The sequence below is a fragment of the Cyprinus carpio genome, chromosome B7, assembly GCF_018340385.1.
Source record: "Cyprinus carpio isolate SPL01 chromosome B7, ASM1834038v1, whole genome shotgun sequence".
Classification (NCBI taxonomy): Eukaryota; Metazoa; Chordata; class Actinopteri; order Cypriniformes; family Cyprinidae; genus Cyprinus; species Cyprinus carpio.
Window position 1 is genome coordinate 22,788,264 of NC_056603.1, and position 19,666 is coordinate 22,807,929.

Sequence of the window (19,666 nt, forward strand, 5' to 3'; positions counted from 1 at the left end):
TTTAGTTCATATCATCAGTAACCTCTCCTACTAGGAGTTTCTTTCTCACAGGTCTCCACTGATGCTCTGTACTGTGAGTACAAGATAGGCCTATATCAGGGCAAAAATATAAAACTTTAATTTTAGCTCGGGTTAATTAATGGTTTTGTTTGCGGAAAGAGCGAGTGGCCTGTCTCTGCTGCTCCGGAGGCTCGACTGTCAAAACGCGATAAATCAGCTGGTTGTTTAATGAGTCTCGCAGTCGAGCCTGGTTAAGAATGTGTGGAATAAGAAGAGAGACCACGCTGAACAATGACGTGATGTCCGCAGTGTGTGTGTGTGTGTGCGCGCGCGCGCGCTATTTCTAATGTCATTACTTAAAAGCAGACAGACGGAGAGCGCAGAAGCAGCAGAGTTTGCAGCATATGAACTCCACAAGAGTCTCCACTGGAACACAATGATATACAGTCAAGCACTGTTCGCACTTTTAACAACTTTGGGAAGCAAAGTAAGTATTTCTGGGAAACTTTGTTTCATTTTTTAACACAGAGTTGCATCTCTGCTCTGCCGCATTTATCTATCATCTTTATCGTAGCGGAAGTGCAGTCAAGCTTAACCCGAGAAAAAGTACCTGTTACAAACAGTAGCTGCAGTCTTTTATTTGGCCTACCTCTAAGAGTGTTATTATTATATTCCGATATAATATTATCCAAAGTGATCATGTCAGAATCTGTTCGGAAGATGTTGAGGGCGAAGCTCGTGGTGCTGGGAAGAGATAACTGTGGGAAGACAGGTAACGCTGCTGTGTTTTTGGGAAGTTTAATGACTATTGGTTAGTCTCAATGACTCTAACTTATCTGTTTTTCTCTTTTGAACTCCAGCTCTGTGTGTCAGATTCATCACCAGACGTTTCATTGGAGAGTATGAACATAAAAGGGGTAACACAAATGAAATACAAACTCACTGATGCTGTAAAGATGTTTTCATGCTAAATATTTGTGCAAATGCATTGTATTCAAGTAATCTGCATCATATGACATGCCATATACTTTTTGTGTCTCTTAGAGGTCACCTACAGATGTCAGAAAATTGTGGACAAGGAGGGGATTGAGCTGGAGATTTTAGACACTGTTAATAAGGTACAGAGTGCCTAGATCTTAGGCTGATGATAAACGGCAACTTTTTGAGCAATATTGCCGGGAAGTTTTGGGAAATATTGCTGTCAACAGGCAACCAGGTGAGACACGGGGCCCACAACCGATCTAAAATATCCAGATAGAAATTTGTTACCCATTCTCAATGGGAAGGTGCCCAAGCAACATTGCTCAAAAAAGTTGCCCTGTGTATCTCTTTGTCGCTGTGCATCTGCCGCCGTGCTGTTTTACAGTCATATTTTTTCACAGACTCAAAGAAAGACAGAAGGATGATCTTGCCTTGTCATACAGCTGATGAGACACAGGACTCTCCGAACCATTCCATTCCTTTCATGTCTGCTGTGCTGAATCTCAGGCTGGTGGAGCGGCTTTAACAGCCCGCCTGCCATTGATCATGATACACAGTAAAGCAGCACTTGTTAACTCACAGGATTAGGCTGAAGCTTTACCATCTGTGTGTGAATGCAGTAGACTAGCAGTTCTGAAGTTTTGGATGACTTTGATACACCCAGTGTAGGTTTTAGAGCTTGTACTAATGCGCTGATGATATAAATCAGGTGTGTTAAAAGGATAGCTCACCCAAAAATAAAAATTCTTTCATTATCATGACTTTCTTTCCTCTGCAGAGCACAAAAGAATTTCTGTCAGCACATTGAAACATTGTATGGCTATTTTTGTCTATACAGTGAAAGTCAGTGGGGTTTCATTTTTGGGGAAACTATGCTTTTAAATAATGGAGACATTCAAAATGTGCAGTGCTGCGACTCGAGGACCATGATTAAGAACGACTGCATTTTAGAGGCAGGAGGTTTTGGTTGTGTGGATTTCATTTACATCCCTTGTCCTCCAGAATTGCCTTAAGAATCACATCTTTGAAAGTCCAGATGTGCATCACCTCTATCCTTACAGATCTGTTTGTTTTTAGGAATGTGTAGGTCCTGCGGCGTCCTCTCTGGAGAGTTCCATTAAATGGGGTGATGGGTTTCTCATTATGTACTCTGTGACGGATCGCAGCAGTTTTGAGGCTGTGTCGCGCCTGAAGAGACTGATTGACCACGTTAAACAAACGCTTGGTAAGGCTAAGACTCGATCAGACTGTTCTGCTATTAGTGCTACTGCGAGTAGTCATGTTTATGTATATGGCCCCTCTAACTAACGAATAGCACTGTTATCCATCAGTGTGACTCAGCCTGCCTTAATTGGTCTCAGTTCAGAGATTTCACCTCAGGCATGAACTCTTAATATAGAACAATGCAGCCTGTGAGTGTAAGTTTGAAAATGACAGATAGATATGTGGAAAGAGATAAAGAGAGAGAGTATCACAACACTGCAGTCTTTTATTATGCCATCCATCTCCAGGTACTGTCATTTTAATGGCAGTCTGTTCTTCTTCAGATCCACAGCATCCATTACATCATTCTGTGTGTGTGTGTGTGTGTGTGTGTGTGTGTGTGTCTTCCAGGTATTCCAGCAGTCATCGTTGCCAACAAATGTGACATGGAGAACGGCCGTGTGGTGAGGACAGATGAGGGACAGGCTTTAGCCTCAGACCTGAGGTCAGTATGCTTTGCTCTTACTAATAACTGCACAGTTATAAGTGATAGTATGAAATAAATACAAATATAGCTTCATTTAACAGAAGTGTTTAACGCTAGAATGCATAAATGGGGGCCAAATTCACCCAGTAGGGTGTGGCTTTTGAAATATTGTTTTTCCAATAAAATTATTTAATTCTTTGAATTACAGGGCCTAAAACTAACATTTCGCCACACCTACCTTTACTGACCATGAAACTGTATGACCATTATTTCATTAATACACAGGCAGAACAAATTGGCTGAAATATTTAATTGCAATTTTCATATTTTTGTTATGAATATTTAATAGAAATGTATTATTATTAACAATATTCATTATTGTTATTATGTAATCGAATTATAAAAATTAAGCAAATCAATAAACATCACTGTAATACTGTTGAACTGTAAAGTATTTAATAATAATGATAACATGGGTTTAAAAAATAAAATAAAATTGTATCGCTACCCCAAGTCAAAAAGGGGGTAGAATGACCTGAATGCATTTCAAATGGTGTTTTTTTTTTAAATATATTTTCTGTCAGTAATAATATTTATCATATTCTTATAATTGTTATCATATTTATTATTTATAATATACACATACAGTGGTGGCCAAAATTATCAGAACGCTAGTATTTTCGCCAGGTAAAATATGGTTTTAAGTCAGTTATTTCTATCTTTTGCTGTAGTGAGCGAGTAGGAAATATCAGTTTACATTTCCAAACATTCATTTTGCCTTTAATTGTAATTATGCACTGAGACAGACTCAATCCAGAAGAACTGTGGCAATGTCTCCAAGATGCTTCAAGAAACCTATCTTCAAAGCTACCTGAAAAACTATGTGCAAGTGCACCGAGGACTAATACTGCTTTAAACGCAAAGGATGGTCACACCGAATGTTGATTTAATTTAGTTAATAGAAGTTAATTAATAAAGAAAATATATTTATGACATTATTTTTGACAGCATTTTTACACAAGTGCCTAACTTTTAATAGTACTGTAGCTTTGCACGTAGGTTTCTTGGAGACATTGCCACAGTTCTTCTGGATTGAGTCTGTCTCAGTTTGTTCTGTTTCTTCATGTGATTCCAGACAGACTGGATGATGATGAGATCAGATCTCTGTGTGAAGCACTGGCTTAGAGCACTTCGCGGGACTGTTTTCTTCATCCCGCTCCCGCCCGCGCCCGCCGAATTTCTGACCATTACCGCCCGCGCTCCCGCAACGTATGTGTTACACTCCCGCCCGCTCCCGCAATATGTATGTCCACTCCCGCCCGCACCCGCAAAATTCTGAGAATTTATTCCCGCACAATAATAGAGATGCATTGATTTTGTGTCTTCTCCCGTCCCGCAGGAAAAACAAAAACAAAAAAAAACACGTATTTGTATTGATATTATTAAAGAGATTCATGGGGTTGTTTGTTTCGTTTCCCTGGCCTGCATGTACAAAAAAAAAACACAATACATTCAAATATAATTTCGTTTTTATCAAAAACTTTGCACATAAAAATAGACTGCTTTGCAAAAAAAAAAAATATATATATATATACATAAACTAGGCTACATGAAAAACAGCAGTTTTACAATTATTAGCCAAATGTCGCAGGTATTCTGTTTGAAAAATACAAATAAGAATAAAAACATTCAAACTTAGGCAGCCTGCTCAATAAAACTGGCATCATCACGCCTCTTGACCTAATTAACAAATGGCAACGAGGGGCTGTGCTCAAAAAAACAACACTAATAAATAACATAAAATAAACAACGTTAACGAATGAATTTAACAAATGAATCACTTTGCAATATTGCTGTGGAGGAAGAGAATGTTGCTGATCGACTGCGGTCCCAATCCCGTGCGTTTCTCTTCCAAGATGCGCCCACAGACACTAAAGGCCCGCTCTGAAGGCGCACTGGATGCGGGGATAATGAAACGTGCCAGCTTTGATAGCGCTGGGAAGCGCTCTTTGTTGAACGTGTGGTTCCTGTTGAAACTGTAGTCTCACATAATTTAGGGAGCTGTCAGCTAAGGTGTTTTCCATGTGTGAATACCATGTTTGAGGTTCTTTTCTACATCATCTATTGACTTCTTCTCCATCATGTCGCTAGGCAACCTCCCTATCCCGTGGTGTTTTTTTTAGCCGCCCATTCCCGCCCGCAGCAAAATTCAAACCGCCCGCTCCCGCGAGATTTGCGTTGGGTCCCGCGGGACCCGGCGGGACTCAATCCCAATGCAGCCCTCTACACTGGCTGTTGTCAGAATCCTTGTGCAAACAACAACAAAAAAATCTCACTGGATTATTACATTTATTGACAAAATGAATGTTTGGAAATGTAAAGCGATATTTCCTCCTGACACACTACATCAAAAGATAGAAATAACTGTCTTAAAACCATTTTTTGCTGGTAAAAAATACTAGTGTTCTAATAATTTTGACCACCACTGCATATTTAATTATAATAATTATAATTAAAGGGTTTGTTTCTTTTTTGCTGCGTTTTACTCACCTCCGAGGCATCCTAGGTGTATATGACTTTCTTCTTTCAGACGAATCCAGTCAGAGTTATATTAAAAATTGTCTTTGATCTTTCAAGCTCTATCATTGCAGTCAGCGGGTGTTGCATTGCTTCAGTCCAAAAGGCGTGAAATAAAAAGTGCCCTTCCTTAAAAACATGTCTCACACGGCTCCGGGGGGTGAACTGTTGTAAACTTAGCAGTTCATGGAGCATGACATATAAGGCCAGCATTGCACATGCGCTGTGACTCTTGTGAAAACCAACGTTTGTTTACAGGATCAAAAGGAGCAAAGTTTCCTTACTTTAGCAAAGGAAAACCAGTCTCCTCTTGGTTTATATCGAAATCCTCCAACATTCTTCTTTACAAATCCTCGTTTTGTACTTCTAATTAGTGACCGTTGTTTTGTTTTGATCTGTCCGCTGCGTTTCCACTTCTGGGCGGCGAATGCGCAAAGCTGAACTCGTACGTCATCACCCGGAACTGCTTCCATTTACTACAGTGAGCGCAAGTTAGATTCAAGTGATTATTACATTTTATATATGGATATTATTCTTACAAAAACACATAGATTCGCTACAGGAGGACTTTGTTCACCCCCTGGAGCCGTGTGAGACACTTTTTTTATGGAAGAACACTTTTTATTTCATGTCTTTTGGACTGAAGCAATGCAACACCCACTGACTGCAATGATAGAGCTTGAAAGATCAGAGAATATTTTTAATATAACTCCGGCTGGATTCGTCTGAAAGAAGAAAGTCATATACACCTAGGATGCCTCGGAGGTGAGTAAAACGCAGCAAAAAAGAAACAAACCCTTTAATTGTAATTATTAGCCAAATTTTCTGTTTTGGGTGAACTAACCCTTGAACTTCTTTACACTCCTTGGATTACTCAAAATTTCCCATATTATCCATCTTTATCAAAAATTATTTACCACTTCACTACCTGTCAAATTTTGAAGGCACTGAGATGATTTTTAATTTGATTTAAATGCCTGAATTACATCACTTAATATTTTGAATTTGAAGGCTTTGCTGTGTGTTAAAGTCAGGGTTTGACTGCTGGTGTAGGTGTAGTTTCTTTGAGCTGTCTGTGGCAGAGGACGCTTCAGCAGTGGAGGCCGCGTGCGGGCAGCTGGTGCGTGAAGTGCGTCAGGAGTTTCAGCGCCACCTGCTGGCTATGGACAAGCGCTCACGGATGCTGCAGATGAGACATGCACTCAAAAACAAGCTCACACGGAGTAAAACCATGCAGTGGTGACCAGAAAGAGTAAACGCTGTTCAGACATGACTACTGTAGTGCTGTATCTTGGTGTAACAACCTTTCAGAAAACGTGAAAAGTGCCTTTTGGATTTCCAAATAGTGTCCTGGACATTGTTATGTGTGTATGACAGACAGCAAAAAGCATTGTTTTTAAAGGTGCACTGGCTCCCTTAAAACACTCTCTTTCGTTGTTTGGACAAACAGTTAGTCTCACCTCAAACTTTTGCAACTGAATGAACCAGAAGCTGACATGTTGGACCAACAAACAACAAAGTTGAGATTCTACAGTAAGCCAACCTCTCTGTGCATTAAACCGTTTAAGTATTTCAGCATTTAAAATCGATCCATTTGACCACTTGAGATCAGTACACATCTTATTTTGCATCAATCTCACTGTAAACGATGTCATTAAAGTGCAACATTCATTCTGTATTTAAAATGAATTTTATGTGAGAAGTCATAAATGCTTATTTATAGGCACCAAATTTATTCTGATAGACTGTGCTTGTCTAGTATGATTAAGTCATGCTTAAAATGGCAGATGATTGGTCTTCTGACTGTTTATTTTGATGCTCTTTTGATCCAATTTCATTCTCACATGCCTCTATGAGATTGAAGGGATGAGGGAACAGAACCAATTACATGCTGTTTTTAGACTTGCAACCTGGCTTTGTGCACAATCCACTCTGTGGAGTAAATTGTTTCCAAAATGGGTTACAGGACAGTGTGTCATAATGCTAAACTTTGTATTATTAATTGTGCAAGTATTGGTTAAATGTTCATTAGTATGAAAGTGTTAATATCCATTTACTGCTTCAATGTAAAATAGATCTAGAGAGGGGAAAAAAATACTACTTAATTTACAATTTTATTTAGCAAAAATGGTAAAAATAAATAAATACAAATTGATCAAATGCTCCAGTAATATCCAGCCTCCTCAACAGAAAGAATTCATGAAGTTATATATTCAAATAACTTACACATGGACTTCTATGAGAAAAGGTAAACAGACATCAGGCAACACACAAGATAAAGAAACAAAACATACAAAATGTAGAAAAGTAAAATGAAACAAAAGAGCAATACACATCCCTTTTAAAAACTATTATGAAAGAATCTAGACACTTTTTATACAACAAATCGATGTAAATTGTGTTCTTAATTTATAGTTAAGGACATTAGATTAAGCACTGATATTTTCACGTTGCAATAATCCTTGATTTTTCTTGAGGGTTTCGTCAACCTGAATGAGGTAACAGCATGAGGTGTAAGAATGTCAATCTTCATAAGTATCAATATGTGTATCTTGAAAACATGAACAAAAGCCTGAGCTCTCGGTAAACACTATTAATATCTGAGGAGATCAGATTTCACACACTTCAGGACACTATACCCAATTCTCATGTGTAAGGAACATGAATGAGGAGACACAGTAGATTCCCATTTCTCTCATCAGAGAACATCTGTCACAGAAGCACTGTCAGTTCTACTAAACACATCTGGCCTCAGGATTCTTGGCCCTAAAGGACAAGAATGACATTTGCTAATGTCACATCTGATGAGCATTTACGTAAGGGCTCTCATCCCTTTTCTTGCTTTTTTTTTCTTCAATACACTAGAAAACCTGACATACCATTAAACCACCAAACAGAATGCAGCTTCTCTACATGTCACTTTGGAATTTTCGCAATTGTGATGAAATATGTTTTAGTATTAGCTTCTATCAGAAAAAAATGTGTGAATACTTTTGATACGAGGGGGCAGATACCCAGATCACCAGACTGGGATGGAACGGTTTTTCATAAACTGTTTCATAAAAAGGTGAAACGAACATACCAGCAATTTAATTCGTGTTTTGATATGAGACTTAAGCACTTTAGAGTGTATTCTTATGTGTAGTGGTCAGATTCACTATATGCAGCACAGGCACTGTCCTCACTAACACAACCTGAATGATCACACACAAGATGATGAAGTAGATTCTGTTTCCGAAAAGGGAAAAATACGCACTCATTTTGCTGACAACTGACTCTAGGACACTGACAAGTCATAACACTACGATGAAACAGCCTAACATAGTCTATAGAACTTAAGGCAACCAATACACAGAGGCTACAGCAGGCCAGAGCTGCACGTTTAGCATTGAAAACAATCACAAACCTGAAATGAAGATATAAACACTGTAGATATTTCTGTCTTTTATCAAAAGCGTTTGACACCACCGTGTTTCTGGATTATTTCTTGTGCTTTTTTTAAACACTGGAAGTGTCATCTTGGCACATGATACAGTGTTCAAGCTACCGCGGCTGTATCTCAGGCGTTAGAACTGGAGTGGTGTGTTTGTCTGTGCTTGTTCGTGTGCAGTCACGAGAGAGCTCCGATATGGTAAATAAAGCGCTAACAGAAGAGCCCCTAGGAGACACTGGTAGAAGTAGTTGCGCTAGGCACGTATAACGTCTGCCGTGTTGTGCTTTTGGACAGGTTTACAGTGAACAGTGTAGTAAAGTGTGTTAAAACCATACAGAACAGAAGCCCTTAAACTGGCCCATAAGCATAACGTTACTGGCATAGCGGTTTCATGGGATATTTCTGACTGCATGATTCCTCCCAAGTCGTTGGACAAGGCATGAGACCCCTGCTACAGTCTGGGTAAGTAAAAAAAAAATCCTCTTGATGTGGAAATGGAGCGAGAGCGACGTGAGAGACATCTCCGATCATTCCCTTCTGTGACGGCGCCAGAACCGCGCTCGCAGTAAATCACATCTGTTTAGTAGATAAGGCATGGTCAGAATTTACCTCACAGACACTTCAGGACTGACACTACAAATACTACTCTACTACTCTTAAATATCTATTTAATGTTCAGAGTAACGTAAAAGAAGAGTTCCCTGTTGCATCCATTATTTGGCAGAACAGAACTACTTAATATTATTATAAGAAAGAAGAAAATTATAAATAAGGTCATGTGTAAAAAATAGCAAAACATATTTACAGAAATGTTATTTTTCGTTTTTTAAAAACACCACAAAATAGACAAATGCAAATGAAACTAGTTAAACCTCCAGAAGAACGCCTGGAAGACCTGTATTTCTGTCAGTGTGTGATAAAGAACCTGTGTTTGTGCTCCAAGTTCTGTCCTGGAGACACAACAACTGAAAACTAGACGAAACAACTGCACCTCGGTTGCGTTTCACAGACAAAACGGATGCTCAACTCCTCAACACGTCATATCTTATGTCTTAGATCTGAGCTACAGGACCTGATAGGAAGCTGCACTACTCATCTAGCAGGACGAGACCTTCACCCCGATCCAGCCTTCAGAAGCTTTCCCACTCAGAGGTGCTATGGCAACTGTATCAGGCACACAATGGTGTGATATCTTTAAATTTTATTACTCTTTTCTATATCATTATTCTTTGTAGAAATCTTTTCGGTGTGCATACGTGAGCATACACATTGCTGGTACTTTAGGAACCTCCTTCCTGCATGTAGTAAATGGCACTATGGATTTTCTTTCCCTCATAGATACAAGAGATGAAACAACAACACGAAACAACAACACTGCTAACTGGCACGCTTTAGGCCCCAACTGTGGCGGGGTAGTCGATGCTATTTCACCCCTTCTGTCACTTCTGTAAGGGGTACGATTGAGCCGAGGAGGGCCTGTGGGATGACGCTGAGGTCGCTGTTGTTTTTGTGTTTTTTTGTATTCTCCTCCCCCGTGGACACGGTTCCATTGGTACTGATAACCGTCTGGTTGCTGCTGTTATTGCTGAAGGCTGTGGCGTTTGCATTTGTGGGTTCACTCTTGATTCTGGACGTGCTGTTGATTTGTGCGCTCTCCTCACTGCCCTCATCACTCTTCGCACTTTCAGCCTCTGGGTTGTTATTCGTGGCGATCTGCTTTAAGGTATCGCTCGTGTTTGTTAGGGTGCTAATTATCACTGTAGCTTCTGAGGAGCTTGTTGGAGCATTTGTGTTGTTGTTTGTGTCTGTGGTGACCGCACTGGAGCTGCTGGGTTTGGAAGCTCCGTTGTGGGAGGTTTCTCCGTTAGCCATGGGCCCAGGACAGATGAAGGGAGACAACTGGATCCCTCTGATCAGACGCACCAGCCCTCTCATCTTCTCAAGCGAAGCCTCCATCTCTCTCTGCTGGGCCAGTACGCTGTTCTTGCTGTCCATACATCTCTGTGTGGGGAGAGAGGACACAGTGCTGCTGACTCGTGCAACAAAAATCTCATCGTTATATAGTTATGGAATAGTGGCCTTCTGGAGGTATGGGATAATAAATGAATGCATTAGTTAGATTTGTAATTTCAGTGGTATGAATTCTCTCACTGTTATAGAGTTGCTGAGTTGTCCGATTCTGTGCTCCAGCGTCTCTCTCTCATGTCGCAGCTCTGTGCTCCATCTCTTCAGACGATCTTTCTCTCCCTCTTTAGCTGTAGGGAAATGATTGTATGTTTAAATCTCGGTTAAGTCGGGTTCTGGAAGTAAAAATCCCATTCATTTTCCCCATGGAGAAATTGATTTTTAACAATTCTGTAGAACCCTTTTTGAAACAGATCTACCATGAGAGCAGAGGTTATTAAGCAACTGTGGAGGCTTCTGTTGGAGCCAACAGTCGGCACCGTCAGGGGGATCAGAGAATGGGTTGAGGATCTTTTTCACACATTCGTCCATCATAATAAATATATAATAATAAATATGCTCTTGTTCATTGTCAGATAGTTAATTCTTAATGATACTACATAATATTAATGTAGTATTATTAAGAATTAATATCTAATATTAAAAATGTAAATAAAAAATTACAAACTGTTGCTATAGTTTATAGTTGTAGAGGGTTAACTTTATCATTTAACTGAACTGTGCATTTGCATTTAAGACACTTGTGTTTTTTCTCGTTATCATGCATCCATGCATGTTTTTGAAAAAGCTGGGTTTTCTAGCATAATTACTCAACTGTAAATGGTATGACCAATTTCAGGGGTGGCCAATATTACAATTCAAAATCAGTCAGAGCTATTGAATTTTTTTTTTCATATTTACAAGCAAAGCTTCATATTACATGTAGGCTACTTTCTACAACGCCTGTGTTTGTTGTTTTATTGTAACGTTGTAACATTTTGAACACAATTAAAGGGAGGTATGATAGTAAAAGCAAATCAAATACTGAGGAAAAAACAGGAATTAAAAAAAAAAAAACGAATCTTGATAAGCAAATACCATATTATACTTCTGTCTGTGTCTCTCGCTGTGAAATTGTATTGCCTTTTTTTTTTTTTTTTTTAATTGGTCTGAACATACAAATCACATACGAAAATTGGACTGAGTTTTCATGCCAAACACTCAAATAGCTGTACATATGCTGCGTATGCTCTTCTATATAATCTGTGCCACAAGAATGCGCTGTTTCTACGTGTATTTAGCTTTGATTTGAAAGAAAACAGAGCATCCTTGTGGCGTGGATGACACAGAAGAGCATACATAGCATACGGTGATATGGAGAGACACAGAGGAGACTGTTGACAAAGGAATTATTGAATAAAGTTGTTATTTTTATTTTCTTTGCTTACAAAAAGTGTTCCCATTGCTTCATATTACCCAGATTGCACGTCTGATGGCAGACGGAGTATTCTGACAATGACTTTCATACCTTTTATGGACCTTGACACTGCTATTTATTTGGCAGTCTATGGTACAGTCGCAAGCCTCCAGGTTTTCATCCAAAATATCGTAAATTGTGTTCCGAAGCTTTTACAGGTTTGGAACGACATGTGGTAAGTTATTAATGACAAAATTTTCATTTTTGGGTGGAGTATCCCTTTAAAGAATTAAGTCAGTTTAAGACAGTTTTTCCAAAGATCCTGATCCATTTCATAAGAAACTCGTAACAAGAGACTTTGGTCCAATTTAAACTCTGAATATAGTTTTAAGTAATCTTACACCATTCTGTCATTGCAGGTTCACTGTTCAAGCATTTGTTATATGTGAAACTCCTAACCTGCTTTATAGGAGATGTAGGAATGGACAATAGCAAGAGTCCCTGGCCACTCAATGGCATCTTCATTCTGCAAAATCTGAAGAAAACATGTAACTGAATGATACTAAAATACACAATTGTTCACAGTCTGCATTCAAAGCAATACACACAAAAACAAACACTCAAAATGAACGTGTAAATGAATTCATATTAGTGAAAACAAATGAAGTGGAAAGAAATGAGGCTACCTAAACTTACAAAGTTTTGAGCAGTCTTGATGTAAATTTCTGGTTTTCAGTATTTGGAATAAATATTAGGTCCTGCATCAATTTCTCCCTACTTCAGAGGTCTTAAGCAGCAGAACTGTGGGCCCATGCCTCTGGTTTTGGCATTTTAGGCAGAGCTGCGTGACGCCCAGATGCTAAGCAAGTATCGCATGTGAGGTTCTGCCTACAGCAGCCACTAAATACTCACTTGTCAATCAAAACCTCATACTTACAGTCTCTTTTCCAATCTAAACTGCACTAGTTTTTAAATAGAACATTTCTGGTTGGTCTGAGTAAAAAAGTCCTCAATTTTTGTCCAATTTTGCTCTGAAAATTACAATCCCATTAATATTAAAAGCCTCTATATTGAAAGAATGTAACCTGAAAGAGTTAAGAGAACTCTATAAAGACTGTCTACTTTGTAAGACCAGTGACAAAAGTGAAACATGACATGGTACAAAAAATGAAATGAGTTACGAGTGCGAGAGTGAACGGCAATGAATCTCTCAGTTACCTGAGACACTTAATTCACCTCCGCTACCACTAGGTGTCGCTGGTGAGCACAGTGAACATTGGGATAGGGAAGTCTGAATTGTGTCTCAGTAACTGTAGTGGACTATCACAGCTACTTACATCCCCTGCTGAGCTGGGGCTGGGTGAGGGTGAATGTGATGGAAGGGTGAGTGAAAGGGCAGGGGAGAATGGGCTGCCTGCGGCGGGCCGCTGTAGGTTTGGGGAGGTAGAATGATGGCTGCTGGTGGTTGGGGGGAGGCCCCCACTCCACAATACTGCAGTTTTTAGAAAGGCGACCTGGGTGAGATGAAACAAAGGACAAACAAAACACAAATGAAAGAAAAAGGAAGACATAACATTGGTGTAGCATACCTCTGACAAGCTGTCCTCATTGTCTAGGGTAGCAGGAAGGAGCGGGTGGGGGTGGTGTGATGGAGTTTGGGAGGGAGAGAGCAACGTTAGATCACAAAAGGAAGCATTGCATGCTGGGTAACAACACATTTTGCAAAAGCTGGCCTCAAATCAGCTGATAAAGGCAGATGGGGATAAGAAATGCCAATAACAAAGAGGGATCAGAGGGCAATGATTCAAAGAAGCTTATCGGGCATCAAGAAGCTTATTTTCATCTACAGCTAACACAGATGCTGTCAAATGTTAAGACGAGCCTTTAAGTGAATATGCAGCATCATATAGCAACAGATACTGCACATTTATGTGTGCACTGGGCATTAACAGAACAAGTATGGATGTCTTTTATCAACAAGTACTTTAAGCACTATTACATTACACAAGGTAGCAAAGTTCCAACATCATATAATTTTTTTTTTTTTTTTTTAAGTGAGCTCTAATCATTTTACACACAGACCCAAGTCAAGATCTAAATAAAACTAAACAATATAGATGATAATATGACTTGGCAGGAGACTTGGTCCCAAATGTGTTAGAAATCTATTTAAGAAGTCCAAAACAGAAATATTTCCTTTAGCTTCTCAACAAACTCAGAAAAGTTACTGGAGAAGGAGGCTTTCAAGCAGCCTTCAAACAAATATATTAACTGAGACAGGAACTGTTTAATCAAAAAACAATCAAGAAGCATAAATTTGGCAAGTTATTCTAATTCTGTCTTTTGATCACATTAATACTAACATACTCCACTTTCTGACAGATATTAGTCTCAAGCCACTTCCAGCTTCGGTTCTTTCAGGATATAACTTACAGGGATAGTTTACCATAAGATGAAAACTCTCATCATTTACTCACCACATGTTAAAAGAAGAAATTTTGAAAGATGTCTCAGTTTTTTTCTGTCCACACACTGAAAGTCAGGAGGTCCAATGTTGTTTAAGACATCTCTGACTCTCCATTATATGGACAAAAACAACTGAAAAATTATTTACAATATCTTTGTGTTCCACAGAAGAAAGAAAGTCACACCTGTTTAGAAAAACATGATAAGGGTACGCAAATAATGGCTACTTTCATTTCTGGGTGGACATTTCAGACTGGCCAAATCAAAAAGTATCAAACGATAACTTTGGTCAACTGTAATGTTGTGTTTTGATTTTCTGTACTCGAGTCTGTCCAATACAAGTACAAACGGTACACTAATGATGCAGGATTGTCGCACCTTTAGGAGGTGCACAACTCGCCTAATTGTAAATCTATAAAGTAGGCTGTGAACATTGTCTGAGTCTTTTACTAATGTATACACTTTTACAGCAGCCTGAAGACAGTCATTATCCCACTTAACACACTGCAGGGTCATTTCTTTCTGCCTCACACATGCACTCCAGGGCCACTCCACAGCAGAGTGCCTGTAAGCACATTACATAATCAAACAGTCATTACTGCTGAATGTGTGCTTGTGTGAGACAGAGAGAGACTGACTGATGGGAGTAAAGCAGAGTGGATCAGTTCAGGATGAGAGGTGTGAAAAAGGGGCTTAAAGCACTGAATAATAACTGGCTAGTGATTTTTAGAGCAATAAAACTAGACAATTCATTGTGGATGTTTAGTCAGATTTCACAGATATGGATAATATCTGCGTTGTGATGCGCTTTGCATATAGTTTTCACCCTGAAACATTCAAAATTAGATTTTTGCATTTTCTGACTACATGTTTCTCTTTTTTTTTTTTGACCTTGTAAAATTCAAACCAAATGCTGTAATTTCTGCTTCCAGTGAAACAACGGACCTCTTTTGCTTAAACCCCGCCCCTTTCTTACAATCTTCTGCAACCCTCAATCAGATCTGCCTCCAATCTACTCAACAACCAATGCATAGAACCAAGTCTCCGCCTTTTTAATTTTCAATAATCCATTATACTTGGATATGTGTTACAATATGGAAGAAAGGATCTGTTGCTTCATCAGTTGAATCGTGACTTTAAAGGGATAGTTCACCCAAAAATGAAAATTCTGTCATTAATGCCTCCAGGGCCACATTAAGACTGCACCGGGCCCCCCATCACAATAATGAGATATATATATATAAAGCTTTAAATAGGATTTGTATCCCCATCAAAGTTCTTGATGCACTGAAATTTCATAATTTTTGTTACCAATTTCAATATCACAAAAAATAATACTAGCCTAAGTAAAAAATAAGCTTACTGGAGACAAGTAAACAGTCACCAATTAGGCTACAACAGAACAAAGATCATAAGAAATTGACCTACTTGAAAAACTTAAAGCACTGAATAATATGATGATGTATAAAGAAAATTTACAAATACAATGAATGGTCTCCACTGTATATATTCAATATACATTCATTGTTATTTATTTTACAAAAGTGATTCAGTCAAGGACCGTAAGTGATTTTCTTTCTGATGTTTGATTTGCATTATTGACACAAATAGCAACAGCAGCTATATTAGGCTGCTTTAGAGGAATAGTTCACCCAAAAATTTAAATTCTGTTGTTGTTCTAAACCTGTATGAGATTCCTTCTGCCGTTGATATATTTGGAACAATGCTGGTAATCAGACAGTTACTGGGCCCCCATGACTTCCATAGTATGAAAAAAATACACAGTTGGAGTCAATGGCAAATCAGGCTGAAACTGTCTTAGTGCACGCATTTACCAGAATGAATTCTGCCCCAATGCTTAATGTTCATTAACAGTTTAAACCATTTGTTTTAAAACCTGCTTAAAACGTGTTTAAATGATAAGTTTAGCCTACATCTTGACACGCAAAAGGACTGATATATTTCTACTGGATTATCTCCCAATCCTTAAATGACTATATAGAGTTTGTTCAAACACAAAAACAATATACATCCAGTTAATAATCAAACTAACCTTAAATCTGTGTAGACGATGATGCTGTTTTTTTCTGCTCCATGTGCCCCATTCACTTGCTGTTCCAACAACAGTTGATTGAAATTACTTCCACTCCATCATCAGCTTTAGTAAAATAACCTGATAGCTGGGGATTTTACTGACTAACTTAAGTTTTTTTCTTTTGTTTGTATTTGAAGTTTTTCATTTTTTGAGCCCCTCTCTCTCGGAATTGCTGACATTTTTACTTATCGAATATTGTTCTTTGCACGACCATTTCCAGGTTACTGTAGAACAAAGTGAAGAGTGAAGGTGAATGCAGACATAGGCTACTGGACAGCGAGCATCTGATAGAAACGTACACATATCGTTCAAATGTCAAATATAAAATAAATGCATTTGATTGGTAAATTTTTTGCTTCAATCTCAAATGGTAATGCATGGAATTTATGGAAAAGCTCAACTAAATAATGGCGTTAATATGTGGGGGGCGTGGTGGCTTTGGAGATCGGCACGCCAGTCAATTTACCCCACAGCTAATCACGGGCCCCCCCTTTGCTCGGGGCCCCGGGGCTTCAGCCCCGCCTAGCCCAATGGTTAATATGGCCCTGAATGCGTCATGGTACTGTGGTGAAAGTGCGTCTAAGTTTGACATGGAAGAGAAGAAATTGTTAAATAAAGACTTTTTCTTGTTTGTTTTCTTTGCACACAAAAAGTATTCCAGTAGTTTCATAAAGTTACGGTTGAACCACTGATGTCACATGGACTAACAATGTCCTTACTACTTTTCTGGGCCTTGAATGTGGTAATTACATCGCTGTCTATGGAGGGTCAGAAAGCTCTCTGATTTTATCACAAATATTTTAATTTGTGTTCCGAAGATGAACGAAGATCTTACAGCTTTGGAACGACAATATAATGACTGAATTTACATTTTTCAGTGACTATCCCTTTAATGTCAGTAGCACAAATGGAGGAGAAGTTAAATCCCTAAAGTCTGAGCAAAAGCAGCAGTGATGCTTGCCTTAGCAAATAGGGATGCACCGGTTGACCGGCCATAAATCGGAACCGGGTGGTTTTTGCTTAAAATACGCGATCGGCAATCGGCCGGTTTTTGGTCTTTTTCCGGCCGATTTTTCCGGAAGCGCGCCCGCGTGCACAGACTACATTGTAATCATTCGCTATCATGTCATTTTGTGTGGAAGTATTTCGAAATCTGTGCGCAGGACACGGGCAGCCGTTCAGCACTGGAAGTGCAGAGCTACATGTCTGAGGCACAGATAGCAGGAAGCGAACAGCTGTTGGTTTACTGGCGCACAAATAAGAGCCCCTTTCCTGCACAAAATAAAGCTGCGCGAGCACGTAGCTGTCCGCGCCCTACACAAGCGCAGACAGTGAAGGGACGTTCAGCTCAACTTGGATGAGAAACGAAACTGTCTAAATGGATTTTTTTTCTTTTTTTTTTTTTGTAAAGTAGAACTTGCATACACGTTTGAAAAGCCAGAAGTAAACGTCAGTTCTGTATAGGATGATTATTTTTATTTTACCTTAAAATTACATCGACTTAATTTGATTTAAAATTCACCTGCTGTAGCACATTCATTGAAAAAAAAGTGTTTCATTCATCCAATTAAAACATTTTAGGGTAATGAATCACATCTATATATTTTTTTTTTTAACTTGAGACAATAGTTATTTATTTTTCATTGGCTCAAGTAAAAAATATAGATGTGAATCATTACCCTATTTTTTTTTTAATTGGATAAATGAAACACTTTGCATCTTTGTTTTATTCGCACCAACATTATTTGATTTTAACATTTTGGAATAATGTATTTATATAGCATACTTTTATTTAGTCTCACTGGTAAAGATCTTTTTTTTAATTTAAAACCAAATTTAAAAACTAAAATACTGAATGCTGATTAAGAAACATCTTATTGAATGTGTGTTGATTGTGTTGTTTGGATTGTAGAACTATGCAGTTATTGCCTTTAATTTCACATGGTTACAGTTAATCTTTTCATTTAAGACCAGTTCTATGTAGTTTCAACACAATTCAAAAATAAAGGCTAAATGCTGATGTCTGTACCACCTATGTTTGTATTGAATGTAGGCTACTTACTGTGCAGTTCCTGCCGTTAATTTCAGATGGTTACGGTTATCGTTTTCAATAGCCAAAAGCCAGTTTGGCCTATTAAATACCAAATAAACATCTTGTTTTATGCACCCTTTCCTTCTTTCTTGTTTGTTGCTTAAAGAAAAAAAAAAAAAAAAAAAAAAAAAAACGGAAACCGGTATCGGAATCGGCCAAGAAAAATCATGATCGTGCATCCCTATTAGCAAACACGTCTAACAACCTGTGATGTCTGCGCTTGGATTTTTGCAAGCAGAGTATCTAATATAGGCACAGAAAGCTCACCTCTTTTCCTGCTGGACTGGTTTATGGAACTTAGATACGACATTGAGCTCTTCTTCCGCTGAAACACACAGAAGCATGGATATGTAAATGTAATAATGGTTCATTTCATTGGATATTTCTCATCAGTTTGCACAGAGCTGCTCTTGTTTAATGTGTGTGTTTGTTACCTCTGGTTCAAACATGGCTCCGCTATATATTGGATTTGCTGTTGTTCGTCTTTTGCGTTCCTGACGCCTGCTTTGAATCTCTACACAAACAAAGCACGAAAGGTCAATATACATGCATTCAGACAAACAAACCCACACACAGACTCATTTCTTTCTCCTGACCTTCTAAATAGTCACGCGTGACCAGTCCCAGAGACAACATGAAGGCCAGTTTCTGTGGAAAGAATAAGTGCCATTATCATCATCATAATTTACATCACCATACTTATCATTATCGTCATTATAAACTGTGATGTAAAAATAAGTGTATTTTACCAGAGGGCTCTCCTGATGTTTGGAGGCAGGAGTGTGTGTGTTGGTGGGGGCAGGTGAAGATGGCGCATCTAAAGACAGTGGAGGAGAAGTGTGTGTAGGTGTGTCTGGAGAGATGAGCAATGAAGTCTTTGGCTCTGTTCCATATTCCACTGCGCATATCTGAAGCAGGAAGAAAGATTTATTAATACATACACTACAGTTTGTGGTCAGTTTGTTTGAAAT

General features: G+C 38.7%; 2 protein-coding genes across 16 annotated transcripts in view; one reads left to right on the forward strand and one right to left on the reverse strand.

The window, feature by feature from the left end:
• On the forward strand, positions 1–7,408 carry zgc:110699 (uncharacterized protein LOC325371 homolog). Of its 2 annotated transcripts, none has more exons than XM_042727976.1 (7): positions 1–487; positions 695–772; positions 861–917; positions 1,045–1,118; positions 2,059–2,206; positions 2,596–2,689; positions 6,279–6,444. In XM_042727976.1, coding segments are annotated over exons 1-7 (615 nt in total). In that variant the 5' UTR covers positions 1–486; the 3' UTR covers positions 6,442–6,444. The 2 variants fall into 2 exon arrangements, with proteins under 2 accessions (XP_042583910.1, XP_018962854.1); XM_019107309.2 differs by having other exon boundaries at positions 144–487; positions 6,302–7,408.
• LOC109057729 (PHD finger protein 21A-like) overlaps positions 7,347–19,666 on the reverse strand; it is a 27,327-nt gene continuing 15,007 nt past the window's right edge. For 6 of the 14 annotated variants that reach the window (XM_042727962.1, XM_042727959.1, XM_042727960.1 and 3 more), the window contains 9 exons: positions 19,445–19,603; positions 19,292–19,343; positions 19,130–19,209; positions 18,963–19,020; positions 13,632–13,654; positions 13,380–13,556; positions 12,502–12,577; positions 10,833–10,936; positions 7,347–10,682 (listed from right to left, as the gene is read on the reverse strand). In XM_042727962.1, coding sequence (XP_042583896.1) covers positions 10,104–10,682; positions 10,833–10,936; positions 12,502–12,577; positions 13,380–13,556; positions 13,632–13,654; positions 18,963–19,020; positions 19,130–19,209; positions 19,292–19,343; positions 19,445–19,603 — 1,308 coding nt within the window. In that variant the 3' untranslated portion in view covers positions 7,347–10,103. The remainder of the gene's footprint in view (positions 10,683–10,832; positions 10,937–12,501; positions 12,578–13,379; positions 13,557–13,631; positions 13,655–18,962; positions 19,021–19,129; positions 19,210–19,291; positions 19,344–19,444; positions 19,604–19,666) is intronic. The other 8 variants (XM_042727963.1, XM_042727969.1, XM_042727958.1 and 5 more) reach the window with 7 other exon arrangements.

Coding starts and splice junctions, on each gene's coding strand:
- zgc:110699 (XM_019107309.2), top strand. Junction 918..1,044: donor AGAGTATGAACATAAAAGGG/GTAACACAAATG, acceptor TGTGTCTCTTAG/AGGTCACCTACAGATGTCAG. Junction 1,119..2,058: donor TTTTAGACACTGTTAATAAG/GTACAGAGTGCC, acceptor GTTTGTTTTTAG/GAATGTGTAGGTCCTGCGGC.